General features: G+C 56.1%; 1 protein-coding gene across 1 annotated transcript in view; it reads left to right on the top strand.

Annotated features, from left to right (window-relative positions):
• Window positions 1–11,878: 11,878 nt before the first annotated feature.
• The window catches only part of LOC137425661 (protein bicaudal D homolog 2), an 80,544-nt gene continuing 79,239 nt past the window's right edge, over window positions 11,879–13,183 (top strand). The window contains exon 1 of the mRNA XM_068114301.2: window positions 11,879–12,564. Within this exon, the coding sequence (XP_067970402.2) occupies window positions 12,118–12,564 (447 nt within the window). The 5' untranslated portion in view covers window positions 11,879–12,117. The remainder of the gene's footprint in view (window positions 12,565–13,183) is intronic.

Raw genomic sequence — 13,183 nt, 5'->3', positions numbered from 1 at the left:
GCAATCACTCCTACACCTGGTGCTTCCTGCACCCTTTTCCTCCCAGGCCTATTTGCTCAACACAACACGCAATCACCATTACTCACTCATACACTGCTCCATATACCTGTTCACTTGCACACCTGTGCAATCACACCTGGTGCCTCCTGCACCCTCCTTCCTCCCAGTCTTCTTCATTCAATACAATGCACAATCAATTATTCCTCATACGCTGCTTCATACACTTCCACGCTCAATACAACTCACAATCACCTTTTCACAATACACTTCTGAAAACACTTTTACACACACACGGCATCATCTGACCTACCTGGTTTCCTGCTAACACCTGTGCTTCCCCGTCGCCCCTTATATTATTGCGCTCTCTCGTCATTTTAATCCAACTACCCTCTCTATGTCCCCACTACCTGTCCAATGTCGCTACTTAATCTTACCGTTACCTATGGTCATTTCTAGGTCCCTATACATTATATCCTAACCCTCCCGGGCTAGTTTTCACTGCCAAACCCCATAAAACTATTGCTCCTTTGCCCCCTTTTGTGAGAGATGGCAAAGTTGCCATCCCACCACATCGGGCATGTCTCACTATCACCCCCCCAGTCCTCTGACAGTACGAGCCCCCGTCGCAAGAGGTACTGGGTCCTGCCTCGGCATCTAGAGCCGAGGCTATCCACGAGGGCGCCTGCTTGCTGGCATAAGGTCTTATACGGTCGGCATGGACGATCCGAGGGAGGGCCCGTGGCCCCATTTTGATCTTAACGACCACGTCACAGACTTGCGACAGGAAGACTCCCGGGCCTTGCCAGGGGGAGGTGAGTTTGGGGCATCTACCCTTCCGCCTCCGGGGATTAAAGAACCAAATCTTCATCCCCAGAGCGTACTGGCTCCCCTGGCTCTGGTGGTCGTACCTGCACTTCATCTTGGCCCCCGCCAGATGGAGCTGGCAGCGGGCAACGGCATGGACCCTCTCCATGCCTTCCTCCAGGTGACGTGTGTAACCCTCCCTCGGCGGGATATCTGTGGTGTCTGGCACGGGACCGCATAGCAAGTCGGCGGGATCCCGCAACTCCCGCCCATACATAAGCAATGCTGGACTGCATGCGGTGGCTCTGTGCTGGCTAGTTCGGTAGGCCATTAACAAGTACGGGAGATGTTCGTCCCAGTCATACTGATGGGTGGTGGTGAACAAGGCCAGTTGTTGGATCAATGTTCGATTGAACCTTTCCACCATCCCGTCAGATTGTGGCCGCAAGGGCGTGGTCCATGTTTTCCGAATTGACAGGAGCCTGCACACATCTTTTAGTAATTGGCTTTCAAAATTTCGACCCTGATCGGTGTGCAGCTCCTGTGGAATCCCGTGCCGACATACAAATCCTTCCATTCCAGGTGTGCATCCTCTCTCACTTGCTACAACCAACTCGTGCTCCGTGTCACTCTCACTACTTTCACCACCACGCATTCACCCTTACTCTTGACAGCGCACTCTGTAATCATGCACTCCTCTGTTACACACCTTTTTCGCGCACACTCTCCCATTACGTCCTCTGTAACACTCACCACAGGTGTGCACTCTTTCGTTACATCCCCTGTAACACTCCCCATCACGCGCTTCCATGTGCCCCCCCCCCCCCCCACACACGCGCCATGCCCAACTCACTCTCGTCAGCACACTCATTCCTCGGCGCGCACTTTTTCCTCACACACCCCATAGTCGGACATCCTCTCACACCTCCTCCTTTACACTCGGTACCTGTCGCACACTTCACCAGCGGCCTCTCACGAACACCCGGGTCTAGATCCACACCCAAGCCGACTGAATCTCCCCTCACACCATATACATTTCCGAGTATATCGCCACTCACCTTGGCACCTCGTCGTCGCTCCTCTTCCGCCACCTGCAAACTCTTTATTTGGTAGTGAGCACATAATCATGATTTGAACACAGACCTTGTACATATTCCATCACCTCCTCCTTTATCTCTCTCTTAGTTTCCCTCCATCTCTTCTTAATTTCACTCACCCCCTCTTCCACATCCTCTAAATTTTGCTTCACCTCTTTTATTTCCCAGTGCGCCCCCCCAATTTCGTCCTCTAAAGCCACCTTGATCGTTTCTATGTGCGTCCTCACCTCCCGTTCTTTCGTCTCCATTGCTTCTGTCACCTCGTCCAACCACTTGTCAACCCCTCATGTACCATCTGACATCCCCTCTTCGATGCTACCAGTTCCTTTTTTTATCTCCTTATGCGTCGCCTTTAACCCCCCCCCCCCCCCCCCGATTATCGCAGTGTTCTTCTCCACTTGATCCACTAATTCCTTCTGTCCCACCGTCAGCTGTTCCACTCCCCTCGTCAGATCCTCTATGCCCCCCTGTAACCTAGCCATACTATTTCTCACCTCTTTCTCCATACGCTCTTCACCTCGCTTTACCTCCTCACGTACCCCCGAGACCTCCTCGCCCACACCCCGTCTGATCTCCTCCCCCATTTCTCCCATCTCTTTAGTAGATGCTACCCTCATCTGTTCCAAATCATTCCTCTGGGCATCCAATTTAGTTTCCAACCTGATTTTCACCTCCTCTATCTGCTCTCCCATTTGTTTAATTTCCCGGGCGGATTGCTCCCCCATTTCCCTCAATTTGCCTTCCATAGTGTTTTCTAACCCCCCTAACCCATTTTTCACCCCCTCCATCTGGTTCTCCTGGGCAGCCATTCTATTTTCCAACCCTGTTAACCCCTCCTTCATTTCCCCCATTTGATTACCCATGTCCTCCAGCTGTCCCCCCAATTTACCTTCTAGCCCTTCCAACCTGTTGTCTAACCCTTCAAATTTATTGTCTAACCCCTCAAATTTATTGTCTAACCCCTCAAATTTATTGTCTAACCGATCACTAGTACCCCTGGCTTCGTCCCTCATTCTATCCATCTTTGCATCCATTTGGCCTCCCAATCGCTCACTATCAGCCCTCAATCCCACAAGTTGGATTCCCATTCGTTCCAATTGTTCTCCCATCCCCATTTGCACGGCGGCCTGCAGCTGCGCAATGAGGGCTTGCATGTCTATCCCTCCCACTTGCGCCACGGGCCCGGCTACCGCAGCGCCGCCATTTTGTGCCTCTGCAACCACGTGCGCGAGGGCGCCATCTTGCGCACCTGATACCCCCGCAACCACATCTTCATTGCTCTCCTCCTCCATTTCCTCCATATACACTTCCCTGGGGTCCTGGGTCGCTTCTACCCCCTCTAACTGCCCAACCGGCATCCGATCACCTTGACCATCCATGGCATGATTTTAAATTTAAGATGTTAAATAAAATTGTGGGCCACTCGTAATTTGAGCGCGCTAAGCGCGCTTCATGTCCGAATCCCGCTCCCGACACCAAATGTTATGGATCTCAACGTCGGCCTCTTCCCCCTTATCGAGGGGGGATTAATCCCCTCTTCTATGACTGACCGACGTGAGTCCTGACGCTGCACAGCTCCCTCCGGAGAGGCAGGAGCGCAACCCCGTTCGCGACCGCGGACAGATGGTAATTGCCGAGCGCTTTAGCAACCGCGGCACGAACTATTAACAAGGACTGACCTGATCCTTAACGTTGGCCAAATCGTGCCACAGGTATTCAATGAGGGAAATCACTAAAGTGACCGAACGAGCATGAAGAAGAAGAAGACAAAGTAGGGAATAACAGGATTTATTACTAATTATATACAAATCATCAAAAGAACCAAGGAGAAAGAAGGATAAGAAAATAACTGGACAGAAAGAAGCAAGGAGGCACAGTGCAAATATTAACTTAACTATACAAGCTTACTTAATAAACCCCAAGACAACATGAAAGACGGACAAACGGGCAGACTCACACGATGGATGACGGCAGGAACGAATGGCAGGAGGTGGATGGCTGGACGGATGAGGTGGGATCTCCGGGCGGGAAGGATGCGGGTCCGGTCGGTGTGTGCTTGACGTGAGCAGCCGCCGTTAAAGCTCAACGCTGCAGCGTTTAAGCTGCTGTTCTCCAAGCTCCGATCGTTCAAGCTGCTGTGCTCCAAGCTCCGATCGTTCAAGCTGCTGTATCCGACGCATCCCCATCACCACCTCCCCCGGGGGCGTTGCGGGATCGGTTATATAGGCCACACCCTCGAGCCTACGCGAACGTTCTCTCCACGCCCTCTCAAAGCCAAACCCCTCGTTCTTGGTTGGTCGGCAAGGGCTCTCCTGGCTCCACCCTTCGATGACGAGGTGGAGACACGCCTTTCTTCTTCGACTCGACCGCGTGCTCAATGGAGGAAAGTGCAGCAAACCCAGCAAACCTGGCACTTTGAAGATGCCATGGGGGCGTCGGAGGGACCTATCTTATTTAATTGATGCAACACAATGAATTAGTGGACCACAGAGCCTTATACTGACATTTACTAAGGACATAACTACTGAGGGACATCTATGATTTGCTACGTGTGTGCGATGGCCTAACTACGGATGACCTTTGATCTTTATACTACAGAGGGTGATATTTACAACAAGTTTTACATCAAATTACACACACAATTCCCAAATCCCCAACAATATTGTTGTCTAAGCTACAGTTTAAATGTGTACACTCGGAGCGGCTTATTTAAGACAATTATAAGTATAGTATTATAACCTGTATATTTGAGAACATGCTTATTGGGTACGAGTGTTAACCATGGCTTATCTCTTTTCAGAAAAATGGACCCAGTGCTTAGTCTCAAGAGGCGATCTTCATCACCATCCCTGAGTCTCTGTATCATTTGTCAGAAGGACGACAAGGATGTGCACCGGGCTGGGAAGCAGGGTTTGCTGACACTCCGAGATGCTGTAACCGCACGAAGTAAACTCAGAGATGATAGCAACAGAGATGTTATTGATAGACTCGAATTTGTGTTTCAGTCAACAGATGCAGAGTCAGTTGTGTGGCATAGACATTGCTACGCACAATTTACTGACAAGGGAAAAATTCAGCGGTTGCACCAGCATCAGAAAACATCAGGATGTAGTATGGACACAGATGGAGAAAAAGCATCGAGCAGCAAAGAAACATGCATCACTTCCAGATCAACACATACATTGCGAGGATCTGTCCTGGGTACTGACTGGGACAAATGCTTATTCTGTCAAACTGTGCATATAAAGCATAGACTTGTATCTGTAACAACACAGAAAATGAGTGCGCAGATAATCGAGGCGGTGTGGCGGACACAAAAGCCCACTGGCGTGGTGACATCATTCCACGCACCGAGTGGGCGGTGGCCACGCCCGAGGGGTAGGCGTGGCCTCATGATATACCCCGGGCGACCAGCCCGGAGGAGTTGAGTGTTACAGTGTAGTCTTACAATAAAGACGTTTATATGTTACCGCTTGTCCGCTTCCTCCTTGCTCACAAGCAGCGCGCGTAACGCCGCGCTTTACTGGTGACCTCGACGTTGGATCTGCCGGAGCGATCCTTCCACACGCGACGCCATCGCCATGGCCGCCTTCGTCAAACTTCCGGAATTTTGGGAGGCTCAGGCCGAAGTCTGGTTCGTCCAGGCCGAAGCCCAATTTCAGCTTCGGCACCTCACCGGCGATGACACGCGCTACTGCCACGTCGTCGCCTCCCTCGGGCCCGGCACGGCCGCTCGAGTTGTGTCCGTCCTTCGCCACCCACCGGACGGCCACAAGTACGAGGCACTCAAGCGGCTACTCCTAGCCACGTTCAGCCTCACGGACGACGCACGGGCCGACCGCCTCCTGGATCTCCCCGAGCTCGGTGAGACGCGCCCGTCGGTCCGAATGGACCATATGCTGTCACTGTTGGGCGACGAAGCCCCCGGTTCGATATTCCGGGCGCTTTTCCGTCGCCAACTTCCAGCGCAGGTTCGCCTCGCGTTGGCCGGGACCGGGCTAACGGAACCCCGAGCATTGGCGGCCGAGGCGGACAAGTACTTCGCCGCTTCGGACACGCGGGCGAGCGTTGGCGTGGCCGTCACGGCCTTCGACGCTGATGTTACACAGCATCATCTTCTACAGCACGCTGATGTTCCACAGCATCATCTTCTACAGCACGCTGATGTTCCACAGCATCATCTTCTACAGCACGCTGTGGTTCAGCAGCATGCTGATACACACCTCGTGAACGCCGCCACGCCCCGCCCACCGCCGCGGCGAAAACCGCCACCGCGGGGAAACCCGTCGACTCCACCGGCCTGGCGGAGCCAGCCGCACTCCTCCAGCTCCACCACCTGGTGCTGGTTCCACGCCAAGTTCGGCCACGAAGCTCGGCGGTGTCATCCGCCGTGCTCCTTCAACGGGTCGGGAAACGCCCGGGCCGGCGCTCAATTGTGGCGATGAGCGCCGGCCGTTCGAGCAGCCTGCTGTTCATAACGGACACCTTCTCCGGGCGCCGTTACCTGTGCGACACGGGAGCACAGGTGAGTGTCATTCCCGCCGGCACGTCAGACAAGCACGCCGCGGGTGGGGGCCCCGCGCTGCTTGCCGCGAACGGGACACCCATACGTACGTACGGAAAACGCTGCCTCTCTCTGCGGTTTGGAGGGCAGGTTTTCCGATGGACGTTCGTCACCGCCGACGTGCCCATGGCACTGCTTGGCGCGGACTTCCTGTGCGCTAATGGGCTCCTGGTCGACGTCAAGCGCAGACGGCTTGTCCAGGCCGAGACGTTCAGCTCGCTCGCATGTGCGTTGCCCAGCTCAACGAGCGGCTTGCCAAGCGGCTTGCCGAACGATTCGGTTCCGGCCACGTTGGTCTGTACGCTTCCGGCAGCGGACGCATTCACCCGCCTCCTCGCCGGCTTCCCGGCCCTCACGCGGCCCACCTTCTCGGCGGGGGCCGTCAAGCACGGGGTGGCCCATCACATCCCCACCGTCGGGCCACCGGTCTACGCCCGGGCACGCCGCCTCGAGCCGACGAAGCTGGCGGTGGCAAAAGCGGAGTTCGCTACCCTGGAGCGACTCGGCATCGTTCGGCGCTCAGAGAGCGCTTGGGCGTCGCCGCTGCACATCGTGCCGAAGCCCGGCGGGGGATGGCGACCGTGCGGGGACTATCGCCGTCTCAATGACGCCACGACTCCCGACCGCTACCCCGTCCCCCACATTCAGGACTTTTCCGCCCGTTTGGCGGGCAGGTCCTTCTTCTCGAAGGTGGACCTCATACGCGGCTACCATCAGGTCCCCGTCAGGCCGGAGGACGTCCCGAAGACGGCGGTCATCACGCCATTCGGACTCTTCGAGTTCCTGCGCATGCCCTTCGGTCTGAAGAATGCGGCTCAGGCGTTCCAGCGACTGATGGACAGCGTCCTGCGCGACTTGGATTTTGTCTACGTCTACCTGGACGATATCCTCGTCGCCAGCGCGTCCCGCGAAGAGCACCTACGCCACCTCCGCACGCTCTTCGAACGCCTGGGCCAGCATGGCCTGATTGTGAACCCCGCAAAGTGCCGGTTCGGCGCCGCCACAATCGATTTTCTGGGGCACCGTGTCACCAGGCACGGCGCCGTCCCCCTGCCGGCCAAGGTGGAGGCGGCGAAGGGGTTTCCGCGCCCCCGCACGATCAGAGGGCTGCAGGAGTTCCTGGGCATGGTGAACTTTTACCATCGGTTCCTGCCCCGTATCGCCCAGCTCCTGCGCCCCCTGCACGAAGCTCTCCGAGGTAAGCCGGGCAAAGGCGACGTTACCTGGACCGAGCAGATGGACACGGCGTTCACGGGCGCGAAGCTCGCCTTGGCTAACGCCACCATGCTCGCGCACCCGGCGCCCGATGCACCGATCGCCCTCACCACCGATGCCTCGGACTACGCGGTGGGCGCGGTGCACGAGCAATGGGTGCGTGGAGCTTGGCAACCGCTGGCGTTCTTTAGCCGGCAGCTTCGCCCGCCCGAACGCCGTTACAGTACCTTCGACCGCGAGTTGCTCGGACTTCACTTGGCGGTCAGGCACTTCCGCCATCTGCTCGAGGGCCGGGCGTTCACTGCCTTCGTCGACCACAAGCCGCTGATCTTCGCGATGGGCAAGGTCACCGAGCCGTGGTCGGCCCGGCAGCAGCGTCACCTCTCGGCCGTGTCCGAGTACACGACGGACATCCAGCACGTAGCGGGGAAGGACAACCCGGTGGCGGATTGCCTTTCCCGGGCCGTCGCCCACGCAGTCCACCTCGGCATCGACTATGCCCGGATGGCAGCGGACCAGGCCGCTGACCCCGACGTCCAGGCCTTGCGGACCGCCGTCACGGGCCTCCGCGTCACCGAGGTGCCGTTCGACGGCGCGGGCGCGGCTCTCTTGTGCGACGTCTCCCTCGGGCGTCCTCGCCCCATTGTGCCCGCGGGCTGGCAGCGCCAGGTGTTTGACGCCATCCACGGCCTGTCCCACCCGGGCGCGAGGGCCTCCCAAAGGCTGATCGCCGACAAGTTCGTCTGGCATGGCCTCCGGAAGGCCGTCCGCGGCTGGGCCAGGACGTGCCTCGCGTGCCAGCGCGCCAAGGTGCACCGGCACACCCAGGCCCCGTTGGCCCCGTTCACGGTGCCGGAACGCCGGTTTGACCACGTCCACGTGGACCTGGTGGGACCTCTGCCCCCCTCGCGGGGTTTCACCTACGTCCTCACCATGGTGGACCGCACCACCCGGTGGCCGGAGGCCGTGCCCTTGGCGTCGACAACGGCGGCCGATGTCGCGCAGGCTTTCATCGCCACCTGGGTCGCCCGGTTCGGCGCCCCCTCAGACATCTCATCCGACCGCGGCCCCCAGTTCACCTCGGAGCTCTGGGGGGCGGTTGCGCAGGGGCTCGGGGTCCGGCTGCACCGAACCACGGCCTACCACCCCCAGGCTAACGGCCTGTGTGAGCGATTTCACCGCTCATTGAAGGCCGCGCTCCGGGCCACCCTCCGCGACGGCGGCTGGGTCGACAGGCTCCCCTGGGTCCTGCTGGGCCTCCGGACGGCGCCCAAGGAGGACCTGCGCGCATCCGCGGCGGAGTTGGTCTTCGGGCAACCGCTGCGGGTGCCGGGCGAGTTCCTCCCCGACTCCACGGCACCATGGTCCGCGGCACAGCAGCGCTCCGCTCTGCAAGAGACCGCCCAGAGGTTCGCCCCGGTGCCAACGGCATGCCACGGGCACCCACCGACGCACGTCGCCCCGGAGCTTCGCACGGCGGAGTACGTCTTCGTCCGCCACGATGCCCATCGGACACCACTGCGGCCCCCGTACGACGGGCCTTTCCGCGTGCTGGAGACCGGGGCGAAGCACTTCACCCTGGACATCGGCGGTACTCCTGACCGCGTTTCGGTAGACCGCCTCAAGCCGGCCCACCTCGATGTGGACCATCCACCGCCAGTGGCCCGACCCCCACGTCGGGGCCGCCCTCCTGCGGGCGGACCCCCGGCACCGCCCAGCCCCGCCGCCACGGCGCCCCCCGGTCCTGCACCCATCCCAGGTGCAGCCAGGGGCATCCCACCTGGTATCCCTGCACCCCGGACGCCGCCGATCGCCAGGGGGCGCTTCGGCCGGGTCATTCGTCTGCCCCGCAAACTGGCCCTCCAGGTGCGCGGGAATTCTGGGGGGGCGCGTGTGGCGGACACAAAAGCCCACTGGCGTGGTGACATCATTCCACGCACCGAGTGGGCGGTGGCCACGCCCGAGGGGTAGGCGTGGCCTCATGATATACCCCGGGCGACCAGCCCGGAGGAGTTAAGTGTTACAGTGTAGTCTTACAATAAAGACGTTTATATGTTACCGCTTGTCCGCTTCCTCCTTGCTCACAAGCAGCGCGCGTAACGCCGCGCTTTAGCGGCACAGTTTGATAAAGTGTTACGTATTCGAGTTGCATGTGTCAACGATCTGATTGCGTCAGAAGGCAAATACCACCTTCAATGCTATGTGAACTTTACGAGGTCCACACAAACTATTCAAAGCATTAGTCACAGAACTGATCTAGCCATGGCGTGGCTATGTTCAGAGCTACAAGTCTCAGCTCAGAAAGGACATGTATTGGAACTACATGATGTTTTCAATCGGTACTGCTGCCTGACCAAGGATGCAAACATTGAGATTCCACCATCGTTTCTCAGCCGCAGGGCTTCTTTCACAGAAAAGCTAAAACATCATTTGACGGAGATCTACGAGTTCATCCCTATGCTAGATAGGGCACCCTCGGGAAACAAAACGCTTCTCGTTCCCACAAAATATCGCCATATTCCCATTTCACAGATGGAAGATCAAGACAACGACGAACTATTCAATGATTCATCGATGGATGGAAAGAACACGTTCCATGCCACTCAGATGGCTGTGTGGCAACGAGGTCCTGCTCCAGACTTCAACTTCCATGATCTTGTACCATCGAAGCATAAATCACTTTCAGTGCCAGATGCCATGAATAACATAATAGAAGCCAATGTCAGGGAAACACAACGTACACCAGCGTTTACTGCAGAAATCCAGCCAGAATTGTACACCGAAGTTGAACATGAAAAGGCATCAGCGCAACTGGCGCAACCTACAGATATGTCTTTCTTCATGAAATGGCAAAATGAAAATCCACAGTTGGGATGGACGCAACACAATCAGTTTTACAGCACGACGGATCCAGAAATGCCAACGATTGGCTACTTACCAATTATTCAAGCCCCGGCGCATGAGCTTGACACTCGAACTACGGTCATAAAACGCTGCATGCACATCAGCTCAAAGCTAGGTCAAAAGTATGTCGTACTCACGGTAGACCAAGCATTGTATTGCAAATGACTGGACCAAGACCAAGCATGACGAGCAGCTGAAAAATGACCTGGACAATGCGTCAGATTCGATTGATGATCTTACCGCAATCATTGGATTCTGATTGGATTTTGTCCTCTGGCGGGGTGCCAGCAGCTTGTATTTGCTTGGTATCAACTTAGTTTGAATTATCCATGCTGAAAGTGTTTTCAAAAGACCAAATACCTACTCTGCTAACATAATTTTAACCTAAAGCATGAAATAACAAAATTTGACACATCAAATATGTGCGATTTTGGCGGCCATTTTGAATTGCGATTTTGAGCCACTATAAAGCATTTGCCAGCTTGGTAACAACCGGATTCGGATTCAGCATACCCAAATTATGTTAAAAACACTTGTTACCAACTTTTAACAAGAAATGCCTCAAGGAGTTACAAATGCTGACTTTTCCTCCTGTCTAGAATGACGGAATTAAATCGACACACAACTTGATGTACTCAGACATAAGTCTTCGTCATGTCCACAGACCCACTTGAGTACATGAACACACTCCAACCTGTATAATTAGAGCATGACCGCACCTCCTCGATGGGATCCGTGCCCCGACAACGCCGTTGCTAAGTAACCGCTTTGCACCTTTTTCAGTTTCTGTTTGGAGTAAAAGGATATCATTGTGCTCAGAGTTTCGTCCTTCTCTTCCTGGGGTTTTAACCCCCGGCCCCACCCGACATCCGAGCGACCCCTCGACGACGTCACCCCTCAAGGAGCCATCGTTGAGAGGTGAACTCCCTGCACACCTGCCTTCAAGCCGTGAGGCAAGGCGCTCACCTACACCAGACCACGCCCCCCATCAATACCACATCCATCCTCGGGAGCGGCGCCTAAACCATGAAGGCGTTCAGAGCCATCAATGGAGAAAACTTTCCCCATGTCGTGTAAATTCGCCCGTCGGGACGAGATCCAGTTTTTTGAAATGGGTCTTCAGGACAAAATCCAAATCGAAAATCGAGGTGTGGTTTGTAACAAAATGTAGGCGTGGCTTGGGAATTTAGGGGCGTGGTTTATCAGAAATGTAAACGTCACGGTGAGGACATGGAGGAGCAGGGAGGGCTTAAGGCAGGGCAGGGCTTAAGGAGACACGGGGCGGGGTTTAAACGGGATAGGCGGGGTTTAGTTTGTCAGTTGACGAGAGGATGCAGCACAAACTCATGAGCGGGACATGAAAGCGTGTGCTCGGCCCGCGAGTCCTGCTTTGTCCCTCCTTCCTGTGGCCATGGGATGTACAGTCTGCAGTAGTCGTCGTTAGCGAGGAACGTGCGAGACGAAGCGGAGATACGGGCTCGAGGAGCACACGACCTTGGCGGCGCCGCGACGGTGCCGCTGCCGAGGCCGCCCATGGCGGAGGCGGAACGGGAAGGAATACGGCGGGAGATGGTGGGAGAAGCACGGTTAAACGTGGAGTGCTCCGAGCCTCGGTCTGAGAGGGAGGAAGATGTGAAGCACGAAATTGACGAGGTGATGAAGAACGGTACAGAAGAGTGCGCGAAGGAGAGTGCAGACAGCAGCGTGGGGTGTTTTGACGTTGATGAACAAGAGGTGGACGCAGAGAGCGGGGAAGCATCTGAGGGGCAGGTGGGGAAGCGCAGCAGAAGAAGAAGAAGCTGGTGGGAGAGCGAGCTGGAGCGTATGGTGCGGGAGTTAGCTCAGACAGAGAGGGAGAGAATCCAAGCTGCGGAGTACGGGCTCGCAGTGCTGGAGGAGAAGCACGTCTTGCAACATAACTATGAGGAGCTGGAGCATTCGTGCGAGGCCATGAGAAACGAGGTGGACATGCTAAAGGAGGTGAGTCACGACCTCGGAATCCACCACCACCACTGGCGTAGTAACCAACTATGCCAAGCACCACCATAATCTCCACCACCGCCATAATCTCCACCACCGCCATAATCTCCACCACCGCCATAATCTCCACCACCGCCATAATCTCCACCACCGCCATATTATCTCCACCACCGCCATATTATCTCCACCACCGCCATAATCTCCACCGCCGCCATAATCTCCACCACCGCCATAATCTCCACCACCGCCACAATCTCCACCACCGCCACAATCTCCACCACCGCCACAATCTCCACCACCGCCACAATCTCCACCACCGCCACAATCTCCACCACCGCCATAATCTCCACCACCGCCGTAATCCCCACCACCACCGTAATATCCACCACCATTGTAATATCCCACACCATCGTAATATCCACCACCATCGTAATATCCACCACCATCGTAATATCCACCACCATCGTAATATCCACCACCATCGTAATATTCACCACCATCGTAATATCCACCACCATCGTAATATCCACCACCATCATAATATCCACCACCATCATAATATCCACCACCATCATAATATCCACCACCATCATAATATCCACCACCATCATAATATCCA

This window comes from Myxine glutinosa, chromosome 4 (assembly GCF_964187855.1).
Source record: "Myxine glutinosa chromosome 4, kmMyxGlut1.1, whole genome shotgun sequence".
NCBI lineage: Eukaryota > Metazoa > Chordata > Myxini > Myxiniformes > Myxinidae > Myxine > Myxine glutinosa.
Note: the sequence above shows the minus strand (reverse complement) of the source record. Positions and strands in the feature narration are given on the sequence as shown.